The sequence below is a fragment of the Mesoplodon bidens genome (genome assembly GCF_964165515.1).
Source record: "Mesoplodon bidens genome assembly, chromosome: 3".
NCBI classification, from domain to species: Eukaryota; Metazoa; Chordata; class Mammalia; order Artiodactyla; family Ziphiidae; genus Mesoplodon; species Mesoplodon bidens.
Genome location: NC_138178.1, coordinates 146846536 through 146859080, shown reverse-complemented (window position 1 = coordinate 146859080; position 12545 = coordinate 146846536). Strand labels below are relative to the sequence as shown.

The 12545-nt window shown below is 40.9% G+C and overlaps 1 protein-coding gene across 4 annotated transcripts in view; it reads left to right on the top strand.

Moving 5' to 3' along the window:
• The window catches only part of SYNJ2BP (synaptojanin 2 binding protein), an 81590-nt gene that overhangs the window by 31156 nt on the left and 37889 nt on the right, over nucleotides 1-12545 (top strand). For all 4 annotated transcript variants that reach the window (XR_014015431.1, XR_014015432.1, XR_014015433.1 and 1 more), the window contains exon 2: nucleotides 4465-4725. Coding sequence is in view for 1 of the 4 variants with exons in the window: in XM_081229447.1 (XP_081085573.1) it covers nucleotides 4662-4725 (64 nt within the window). In the remaining 3 variants the exon portion in view is untranslated. The remainder of the gene's footprint in view (nucleotides 1-4464; nucleotides 4726-12545) is intronic.

The window sequence follows — 12545 nt, the reverse complement described above, 5'->3', positions numbered from 1 at the left end:
CCAAAGCGTAAGTTTCCAATCAGAAAATGCTGGTATGACAAACAGGTCACAATTACTTTCCTCTTGGTTTTCACTAAAAATTAAGGTACTTAAGAGTTGAGGATTCTAATCTAAATATGTAATTAAAGCTACTAAAATAATTTTTAAAAACATTTCAGTTTACAGTAGGAAAGTAGGATATATGTTTTGAGTAAAAAAGGACTTTTATGCATGGTCAGGCTGAGATTAGATTAAACTTAGGTAAATGGATTTTGTTATCAATATTAAAAGTAAGCTGGTACAAGACTAGATTTGGTTCATCTCTGCTAAGAGAACAAGTTTACGTAGAATGCTGCTTTTGATAACAGGTTATATGAACTTCCTTCCTTTAAGTGATCTGTATTTGCTTTTAAGTTCTCTTCTCACTTTGGATAAGAAACAAGTATTGTCTTACAGTGACTGATGATCTTATTTGACCAAGTGTTTTGAAACTTTTTGGCAAACTTCCCAAATATCAAATTTTAATTAAAGTTCTTTTGACCTCCAGCTAACTTTGGGATTTGTTAGGGGGCCCCTAATGCATCTCAAGGAGGAATATTTAACTAGTATTTTTTGTTACATTGAATTACATGGGAAGCATTGTCAAAGGAGTGATAAGCCTTCCTTTATTATACTGTACAGATAAATGTTACTACTATAGATATTCTAGAAATTATATAAAGTTTCTGAAATGTAGATATGTCCTGGTATAATCTATCAGCCATAACTCTGGTTATATCATAGCAAATTGATTAAGTTTTGTCAACACATTGTGATCAGATCTTTAACCTTGCCTTTTTTTTTTTTTTTTTTTTTTTTACTGTACACGGGCCTCTCACTGTTGTGGCCCCTCCCGTTGCAGAGCACAGGCTCCGTATGCGCAGGCTCAGCGGCCATGGCTCATGGGCCCAGCCGCTCCACGACATGTGGGATCTTCCCGGACCGGGGCACGAACCCGTTTCCCCTGCATCGGCAGGCGGACTCTCAACCACTGCGCCACCAGGGAAGCCCAAACCTTGCCTTTTTAAGTCTTTAATAGACAGTTAAGCTGATGCTTTGCAAAAGTGCTTCACCTTCAAGAAGATTCATAGGGAGGACTTTTTTGATAAGTGCAGGTCTCTAATAAATTTCAGATTATACCTCTGAACTGGGTAAGAAATTTAAAATCCTAATGGAAGACCTGATGACTTCATAAAAAGATAACAAAAGGATTGGTTACTGAGTAAACTGGTGTATATGGTTATAATGGTTATGCGTTTTGTCTGGAATATTACTGATTTTGATCTGTGTTCTCCAGATATAGGGAAGCCCTTCCCCTCAAGTTACTCATGACTTAAAGCAATTTGGTAAATTATACTTCTGTGAGTCTGGCTACATGGCAACAAGTCTCCCCCAGCATGCCAGGTCCATACTGGTTTTCAGGCTTATTCTCCTGAATTCCTCAGGGAATGAGATCTTTCTTATACAAGACTTGGATCCAGGACTTGGAACTTGGGATTATTTCCAACTCGGTACCCATGCCCCAAATCAAGGTAGGACTGTGTCCCATTTTAGCAGGAAGTAGCTAGAGCGGTCATCACCCCATTCCCTGAAAGACTTGGGGAAGGATGAAACAGAATTGGAGGTTGAAACCAAGTCCCCCTAAAACCGAGTTCCTCTGCCAAGTTCATGATTAACCACTCTATCCAAAACATACCTACATGTTCTCCTCAAGATTGAGGAATATCAAAGAAAAGGGGGGAATTGTAATAGAGTGGGGCGTGCAGCCATTGGCAGGCGGCAGTTACCAGGCAACCATTACTGCAAGACCACTAGCACGGTGGTTAGGGGGCCCATTATGCCAACCCTCGGGTGAGTGATGGTCACCAGGCAGAGAGTGAGGTAAGAGGCGGATCCTGGCCTTCTCCCCAGGGCCCTACAGCTCACCTGGCCTCAGGCTGGCAGGTGAGCTGGGAGGCCCAGGGAACAGGCAGGGGGCTGCGTCCTTCAGGGCTCCATAGGCCTCACCAGGGTTACCCACTGGCCGGTCCCAGGCCTTGAGGTGGTGATGAACCTCTCCCCCATCCCCACCTCTGCGTCCTAATGGCAGTGGCAGTCTGCATGGGTTGCGGTCCATTGGACCTGGCTCCCTACCCCCCATTTAGGCAGCCTGAGGCACCTGAGGACCAACTGGGTCCTGGGCACCTGGCTCCCTCAGTGATGATGGCTGGGCAGGGACTGGGGACCTGGCCCTGAGGGCACTGCCAGCTGAGATCTGCCTATTTAGCTGGGCCTGGGTACTGGCGGGAGGACCCAGAGTGGGTGCTGGACGAACGCTCCTGGGCAGGGTAACTGGCCCGTGCAGGGACCCCCTCCTCTTAGCCAGGACCTGGACCTCGGAGGGTGAAAGGTGAAAGTTATGCCTTGGGACCTTGCCCTTTCTTGTCAGAACAGAGAATAACATTTGGTAGAGATTTACAGGAACACCATCACCTGACCATGACCTGATCTCAAGAACAAAGGATCTGACACCAAGAAGTTTGCAACAACTAACCACGCCCCTCCCTCACCTTTCCTATAAAGGGGCTTTGCTGAAAGCTTTCAAGGAGTTTGGGGGTTTTAAGGCATGATCCACCCGTCTCCTTTCATGGCCCTGCAATAAACCATTCTCTGTTCCAAGCTCCGACATTTTGGTATTGTTTGGCCTCACTGTGCGTCATCAGGCACATGCACTTGTATTCAGTAACACCGTGACTACCCTGATTCCATAGCTTTTCTCAATTGTTTTCTCTTAGTGGAAACTCTGTTCCTCTGTTATCTGCCTTCCTACATATTAAAGTTTCCTCATTCTTAAAAACTATACTTACATTAAGATATAAAGACAATTTACATGCTTTATCTGTCACTCCACTTATTACCAGCACTTCCTAAACTTATTTGGTGACCTTTTTTCTTTTACTGCTCTTTGTGTTTCTTTTGAAACTGAGGGCTCAGGTGAAAAGGGCAATCTTCCCAGGAACAGATTAGTGACTCCCCCACCCCCACATAGTCTACAAGAAACTTTTATTTTTCTTCAAAATTTCTTCATTAATGAGTTTCTTGATTTTCTTTTCCCATTTCTATCTGATGTCTTCTCTCTTGGCATTCCAATATCACCTACTTACTTTTTTTTTCACTTATCATACTTTGTTTTTCATTATGATCACTTTATTCACTCATTCAACTAACACGTGTTGAGGAGGGCTGGAAGTTGAGGATGGCATGAATCTGAGTTTGAAGTTGAGAAGTCATTTTTAAATTTTTCATCTCATTTACTCATTTCAAAAACATTTTAAAGATCTATTATCATGCCCTTTTTAAGATGGGGAAACACAGTTAGGAGATATTAGGTTACCCGATCAAAGCCAGACAACTGGAAGATGGAGCTGAAACTTGAGATCAGGTCTTCTAACATCACCTCCTGTGTTCTTTCCACTATTCCATATTAACTTCTCTCAGGAATGGCAAATAAGAGGACTTCCTGCTGAATCTGCCTCTTTCTTGTTCTGTTTGATAAACACAGTAGCTTCTGGTTTGAGAAATCACCTGGAGTCAGACCACAGGGATTGATGGAAGATTGAAAAGTTCAATTCCAATTAAGGCATTCCAATTCAGATTAAATAATCAAGCCAGAAGCTACTGTGTTTACCAGTCTTACTGCAGGGACTTAAAAAAAAAAAAAAAGATTGAATTTTCCCTGTTTTCCCTGTTACCAAAAGGAAGAGACCTTTACCCCTCTCCCCTTTCATAGAGAATTTTCTTGAACAAATTTGTAATTATAAATCCTTCCTATGTCTCTTTTATATGTATATAGGTCTTTTTAAAAGCTAAACAAGCCTCTTAACAGGTACAACTCAGTAAAGTTTTTCTTAAAGTCCTGGGAGCCAACCCTTTGAAATCTAAATATCCAGGAAGATAGTGCCCCATATCCTCGCACCATAGAAGTTAGCCTAAGCTCGTTGCTCCAAGCTAAAAGTACCTTCTTGTCACAGAAATAGAAAAGTTTTCTTTTTCGCTTCGATAATGGCAATCAACGAACACAAATGGCTACCCCAAGCGTGACCTACCAAAGAAGGTACAGCAACCGGTGTGGTTACGTAGTACTCTTACATGAGAACATGCACGTAATGGATTGTATCTGCTTGTCTATAAAAAAGGGTGAGATTTCTTTCTTTGCAATCGCCTGTGACACCCATCCCAGTCTGGTTCAGGGCTTACTGAATAATATAATTTTTTTCTACATTCGGTGAGATTTTCTGAGATGGCAGGAGATCTTAGTTTTCATTTTTCCTTGACAATATCAATTCATTTATGTCTCTTACCCTCCCTGTCCCTACCTGCTCCCCCCCCCCCCCACCACTCACCCGAATAGTAAATCAGGATAGAAATGCGCTCCTTACTCACCTCACAGTTTGCTTTGACCACCAGGTGAGAACGCTTCAGGGCGGCAGCCAGAACCACGACTCCCAGCGTTCCTGGCGCTCGCCGATCTCCTGGCTTCCTCTTCCGGTTCGGGGGCTACTGAAACCGAAAGTGCAGTGCTGTGGCCGTCGCCGGGGTGATTTTCACCTTCGCCTCCGCGAGCCCTCGCTGACCCAGGTTGAGAAGCCAGACAAGAGTAAAATATGAACGGAAGAGTGGATTACTTGGTTACTGAGGAGGAGATCAATCTCACTAGAGGACCCTCAGGTATGTGCAGAAATGATCATCGCTGGGAGTAGGGTACTTGAGGCTGTAATTGCAGAGCGGACACCTCTTCTGCAGAGCCAGATTCTTTTGGCCTCGGAGAAGGCAGGCCCCAACCGAGATATTTCCTGCAACGCTTGTGAGCACATAGAAGGCTATATTGGCATCCAGCGTTAGCCTGAGACGGATGTGAGGAGTCCACCTCTTTGCAGTCGGGTTACCACATGTATTTATAGTCAGGAAGAGTTTCTTTCTGCTAATGGTACTAGAAAATCCTGGGAGAAAGCCTGCTTTTTAGCCAGCACCAGTGAACACCGCACCCTTTCTTCCGTTTGCCTGCTCTATCCCTGTTTCTATGAGAGACAGTTTAATAAAAATGGGATCATAAACGGTGTGTACTGTAAATGCATAGCCGTTTTCTTGGTGCTAGTATCCCTCCCTCCCTCCCTTCATTTCTGGGAAATTCATTTAGACGGTCAACTGGAATGTTAAACCAGAAAGAGACCTTAGAGATCTACTACAGGTGTTCCCAAAGCTGGTTTCGCCTCAAAATTATCCAAGGTTTTTTGGTTTATCTTTTTTTATTTAAAAAAAAAAGGTTAATTCCTAGGACCCACCTCTGTGAATTTGGATTCAATGCAGGTGTTTCTTTGGTCCTTTTCATCCCTTCCTTCCTTCCAACAAGCCCATCACGTGATTCCGATACTACCAAATCCTCACTTTCACCTACAGTGCTCTTATCTCCTGACGCACTTCACTCCACTAGGCTCTTAATAGTACTACGTGCTGCCCACTTTGGCTTTTGTTGCCTTTCCTTTACAGCTGTCTAGTGTATCAGTTAAGAGCTTTAGCTTTGGGCTTATGTAGGTCCAAAAACGGCATCTAACCTCTTACTAGTTCTTTGATATATTTATTAACTAACTTTACTGATGTAAGACTTAATTTGTCATATGTAAAATGTGCATGATAATAGAGTACGCTTCCTATGGTTATGAGAATGATATCAGTTAATCTATGTAAAATATTTAGAACATTGTGTGCCAAGCAGTGTGTGTTCACTACTATTGTTGTTTTTATTGTTAGTAGATAAATGGTTAGGTTAACACAGTAAATCCTGCTAAACAGCTCATCAAGTACCATGAGCTCTATCGGAAATAATTTTTTAAGTCTTTCACTCCTTTCTGTTTCCATCGTCACTACTTAGACCAGTCCATCTTTTCCCATCTGGAATTTTGCAGTAGCTTGACCACCACTCATAGATTATTTTTCATAAAATATGGCTTTCTGAATCATCCATGCTTTGTCTTCTTTCTTGTTATAAAAAAATTGGAAATCAGCTTTACTTATGAGAGTGTAATTTATTGTTAATCTGCATGGTTTAATGTCATGCTTCATACGATCTCCTAAACTTTTGTCAAAGGCTCATTCAGTGTGCCCAAGTCTCTTAGGTACATTTTACTTATTTTATGTAAATTTCTCCTTCTCTCCCTGTTAATGGTTATTGACTTTTGAGGCTAACATGGAAAATTATTGTTAAACCAAAATCTGTTTTTCTGTACTTTTCATGCATTGGTACTTGTTCTTCTCCTAGAGCCAACTGAAACAATGGTAGTTCATTTTCTGATTGCCTTGCAAGTATTTAAAGGCATCTCGTTGTTCTCCTGTTTTGTCTCTTCCTTCTACAGCCTAAATATCCCTAGTTGTTACATTAGCTCTCTTGTGATGTGATTTGAAGTTTGATTCTTGTCTCTTGCTTAAGAGTTTAACGTATTTTGACGTGGTCCTTTTGCTGCAGTATCCACAGTATTTTCAGGATCTCCTGACTGCAGCAGAGCAGAACTCTGATATTCTCTTGCATATTCCAGTCACTAAATATTTTTAAAGTTTAGTGTAATATCACTTCACCTTTTTTGGTATTTACATAGCAGTGTTGATTAATGTTCAGCTCACTATTCACTGAAATTTCTGATCCTATGGATCTTGCAGACCTGAAGTTGCTAGTGTTACCATTTTTCTGCATTATTGGAGTTAGGACAAACGTCAAAGGACTGATTAAGAATAATTGTATATGCTAATATATCTCACCTCAGAGTTGTTTAATTTCTGTTTTGTATGTGCATTTATTCAAAAATGAATGAATTTATTCACCTAGTGACTTAAATTTTTCTAAGCATTTTCATGTTTTACTCATATAAGTTGATGAACTTAAAAGTTTAGATGAGTAGAGCCACAAACTTGGATAAAAACAGTCATTGAAGTTTGATTGGTTCATTTAACATGGTTCCAAGTTTCTGTTTATCACCTCCCAAAGCTAGTTACCTGCTATGTGGTATTCCTAAGAAGTCTCACAGTCTAACTCCACTTTTCCTCACTGTGCCATCATGAAGATACATAGGGAAGTAGTCAGTTATCACCACTAGAAGCTTCCAGTAATTTTGGTAGTCCCATAGCGTTCTTTCTTTTTATAGAAGAAATATGAAAAGCCTATAGTTCCAAGTATGCATTTCTGTTTGTAGGCAGCATTGTCACTCTTTGTTTCAGTACAGCGTCCTTTGTAGGGACCTGATAGTTTAATCAGGTAACTGCAGGAATGTATATACTTTTGCCTTTTTGTGTCAGTGTTCTGTCAGGGGTAATTCCAGTGTTCGGGCCCATTTTGCAAGGCAAATGAACCTATTCTGTCTGATCTTGCTTACTGCAAGGGAAATAAAATCTCGGGGAAATTATGACAATGAAGTGAGTATCTGGTGAGGCAAAAGGAAGGTTGGTACGTAGCTTGGCATCTATCCTATGCCTACTTCCTCAGCCATGTAAGGAGAGGCTTAGGCTGGACGACTTTGTAAGTTTCTTCCACTTCCAAGAGTTCATGATTCTTTGGCCCAATCCATGTGTGGTTTTATGGTTCCTGCCATTTTGAACCAACAGTAGGTGGTCTGAAGAATCAATCACAGTCTCAAATGAAATGCCCTCAAGGGTTTGAAGAGTTTACTTTTTATCCTTTATGGAACACTCTTTTTTCTATGGGCATCCAGCTTGATTACAGTCTTGAAGCCTCCCACTTTTATCAAATTGAGAGTTCTTAATGTTGGAAAGACTCAGTTAGTCTAAGGAGTATGACAAGAATCTAATTTAGGGCTTCCCTGGTGACGCAGTGGTTGAGAATCTGCCTGCCGATGCAGGGAACACGGGTTCGTGCCCCGGTCCGGGAAGATCCCACATGCCGCGGAGCGGCTGGGCCCGTGAGCCATGGCCGCTGAGCCTGCGTGTCCGGAGCCTGTGCTCCGCAACGGGAGAGGCCACAACAGTGAGAGGCCCGCGTACTGCAAAAAAAAAAAAATCTAATTTAGCTTTTTTTCACTGTAATAGGTACATATTGGCCATAAAGACAACCCTACTTCATGTTGGATATTAGGATTCCTTGTTCAGGACTGAGTTATCAGTGAGTTTCAGCAAGTTGCTCCCGATTACCACCTTTAAAGAGAGAAGAGAGTCTCTATTTTTCTACTTTCTTTAAAGGAGTTGCAGAGGGTAATGGGTTGGTACAATGTTTTAATAATGAATAATTAAGGAAATATTCTCTTTCTGGCAGTGTGCTAGTTACTTTATATATATATATATATATAATTTTTTTTTCTTCACAACCACTGTGAATGGTGATTAATCCACATTATTAATTGAGGAAATTGTCTCTCAGAGAGGTTAAGATTTGCCCAAGTTCTAAAGCCAGGAAGTTTCAAAAGCCAGGAATTTAACCCAGATCTGTTGATTATAGTGTTCCATATACTACCTCCCAGTATAGTAGCTATGTCTAAGGAGTTGGCTCCCAGCCTTTCTCCTGACCTTTATTTTGTTATATCATGCCTTATTTCCAGAATGATTTGAGGCATCTTATGACTAACACAATCCGCAGTGGAAAGTTTTTATAGTTTGCTATTGACAGAGCTGACAGCCTATCAAGGTGAGAAACTAAAAACAGGAAACCTCATTAAGTCCAAGCCTCTACAGACCTGCCATGTGCTTTGTTTAACCCTGAGACTGTTGCTAACAGTTTTCTGACCCTTCATATGCCAAATAGATCTGAGAATAAAGTGCTGTATCCTTGCCCTATTTTCTCTTGATTATGTGAAGTCTGGCCCTCATTGAATTTCTGTTCCAGTGGAGATACGACATTCACATGTAAAAAGTTAAATCTCAGTGCAGAGGTGCAGATGGTTAAGGACTATGATGAGCATGGATGTAACAGGAGGACAAAGGAAGTGTGTAGGGAGGTATGTTCATCTAACCCTGTGCTAGAAAAGGTGAAAGAATGGAGGCATTGGTGGGGGCCAGAATGATCAGTTACAAGAAGGTGGAACTTATGTTGCTCAAGCTTTAGGCTAGTGCGACAACCAGGGATGGCCTAAGAAGAAATAGAGAAAAGAAAATAAGTAAGCATATTCTGAGAACAGTGAATAAACCAGCCTGGATAGAAGGAAGGGTTCATTTAGGAAAGTTAAGGGAGAAGAGGTTGCTAAGACAGGTAGAGACTGGATTCTGAAAAGTTCTCAATGCTGGTGTGGAAACATAACCTTTCTCTAAGATTCCATCTTGATTCCTTCCCCTTCCTATTCATTGATTCCTATTCATTCATTGATTAAGATTCAATTCAAGAGTCACCTCCTCCAGGAAGCTTTCTTTACCCAGGCTAGATGCCCCCTTATGATGAATCTCAGACACCATTTCTTGTCTGTCATGTATTTGCCAAACTAGGCACTTTGTCTGGTCTACTCCCAACAAGGATTAAATGGTTATTATCCCATTTTGCAAAGGAGAAAACCTTGACTCTCATCACACAACCCTTTAAGTGGCAGAGTTAAGAATTGGATCCAGCGCAGACCTACTAGAGAATGGACTTGAGGACATGGGGAGGGGGAAGGGTAAGCTGGGACAAAGTGAGAGAGTGGCATGGACATATATACACTACCAAATGTAAAACCGATAGCTAGTGGGAAGCAGGCGCATAGCACAGGGAGATCAGCTTCGTGATTTGTGACCACCTAGAGGGATGGGATAGGGAGGGTGGGAGGGAGAGAGATGCAAGAGGGAGGGGATATGGGGATATATGTATATGTATAGCTGATTCACTTTGTTATAAAGCAGAAACTAACACACCATTGTGAAGCAATTATACGCCAATAAAGATGTTAAAAAAAAAAAAAGAATTGGATCCAGGTCTATGTGACTTAAAAATCCAGGCTCTGAAAGATCCTAGAAAGATGACAGAGTCCTGTGGGAACACAGAGAGAAAAAATCCAGGCTCTGAAAGATCCTAGAAAGATCAGTGAGTCCTGTGTAAACACAGAGAGAAAAAAATAGTGTTATTTCTATGTTTGCTTCCTTACTTGTATCTCCTCTTCCCTCTACTTCAGTCTGAGCTCTTCTGATTAAAAGGATATATATTTCATCTCTTGTTTTCCTAATGCCTTGCCTGGTACATGACACAAAGTGGTCAGTAAATGTTCATGAAATGACTAGGCAAATTGATGAATATCAGAAAAGTATAATAGGATGTTGTTATATAAAGATAACCAGGAACATGGTCTGTTTCAGCTTTCAAAAAGTCATAAACAAGGTTCTCCACTAAATACAATTTAAGAGAGAAGAATCAGTTTGGTCATAATGTGATATAATGGTAGGAAACTGACTAACATTCCAGAAACAAGGAGATGGAATAAATGGAAAAACACAGAGTGAGAAAAGTATATGATACAAAGAATGTGTCTCTAAAGACTGCTTCAAGGATCAATCTTACTAAGAATTTTTTCAAGATAGAAGTAGAAAGGCAAGCTGATAGATGCTCAACTATAGAAACATTTTGTAAAGCCATGTGACTAGGCAACAAAGTAGCCAATGGTTGTATTTGAGTAAATGCAAAATTATTTATTGAGGAAAACTATCTATACTTGATTGATTGAATCAGAACAAACTTGGTTTCAGGAGGCTCAGAAATAAAGGGAAGCTGTTTTTAAAAATATTCATTTGGTGTTTACTATGTACACTATGATTAGGAATCATTGATACTAGGATAAAGGATAAGAAATGATCCCTATTTTTAAGAATTTTGCAGTTCAGTAGGAGGATAGTTATGGTAGGCATGTGCTAACTATCCTCAAGAGGTAGAATATACAAAGACTTATGGACCTTCATAAGATATGTTCCCAGTAGAGTCAGACTCAGTGGAACATTTCAGACAAAAGACCAAAGGAAATATTCAATGCCTTTAGGAAGTGTCTTAGAAATGAATTAGATAATGTCATTCTCCCCTTGTACAAAACTATGGTGTTTTCATGCCTGTTGCTATGTACGGCTTACCATATATTGGGCAAGAAGCAGCAGAATAAGAGAAAATTGAAAAGAGGGCAACAGATAGGGTATAAATTGTAATATCAGGCAAAAATTAAGAGATCGAAACATTTTGAAAGCAAGGGAACAAGTAGAGACATGATCTAGTAGAGACCGGACATACAAATTCATTGCTTGCAAAAGGGCTTATCCTGGAGTGAGAGAATAAGGATACTGTCGACTGAAGAAAATGCACAATCTAAATGTTGAGAAAATGCACAAGCTAAATGTTTTATTCAGCATTCTTTCTGAGGACTTCAAGCCCAGAAGACAGCCTCTCAGATACCTCTGAGGGACTGCTCCCAAGAGGTAAGGGAGGAGCCAGAATATATAGGGGTTTTGAGACAAAGGCCAGGTAGTCAGAACATCAAAAGATTACTGTTAATGATAGAAAACCAGATATCTCAAGTTAGGGAATTTAGGGCTTTTCTATGTATGGAAAGATGCAAGTCTGGGCTCATTGAGATCGTTCCTTTGATACACACCTTAGCTATCTAGGGCCTGTATCCTGTTCTTTCCCATCCTGAGTCCCCTCAGGATGCACCATTGGGCGTGTCTGCAGTGGCTCAGGGCTTGGCAGTGGGTCAGCCCCTTTGTCTCCATCCTGAGTTCCCTCAGGGCTCATTGTCAGGGGCAGCTGTAATTTGATGGCTTGATGGCTGCAACATCCTTTGTTTACCAAAATGGCAGGCAACACTTTTCAGTGTTGCCCTTGGTCAACACAGTCCCTCCCCTTGGTCATAAATTCGACCAACGTTTGGGAGACATTTCATGACTGATTTTTGTCCCACAGTGCTAGGAAGGCTCATTCCTAGATCAGGCAAAGATTCTGTTGATATGCCACTCAAGGTGCCAATTTCTGGATTAGGCCCTGTTGATAATTTAAAATTCTCTGGATCCCCCGTCTTACTAGTTTATTATGATCCAGGAAATGTTTTCCCTTGTTGCTTCTTCCCATACCTAGAATTGCACTATTACAATTATTCTGTATAGAGTTATATAGGTTTAACTCTCAAGACATCACTAATTTTGTTGGGGGCCTGGGGTAATGCAGGGACAACAATCTTATAAAATAGACAGGATATAAGTAATATGGCTCTAGTAACATTAACAAAGTCATAGTGCAGCAGAGAGACAAAAAGCACAAATAATTTGGAAACAGAGAACAAATTAAAATGATAATTAGTATAACTAGTTGTAATCTGGTTGCAATAAACCATCAAGTCCACAGGAGAGCCAGCTGGAGAAGCCAAATTCTGGAGGGATCAGGAATAGGTAGATCAAATGCCTACCTAGATATTTGAAAGAGAAGCTTAGGAGCAATAAAAAGAGGCCCTGATGCACATCCTGGCATGTACTGCCTGAAACACCTTTGGTCGGTATTGACTGAAAAAAAAAAAAGCACAACCTAAAAGTCGAGAGTTATGTTTTATTTAGTAGAC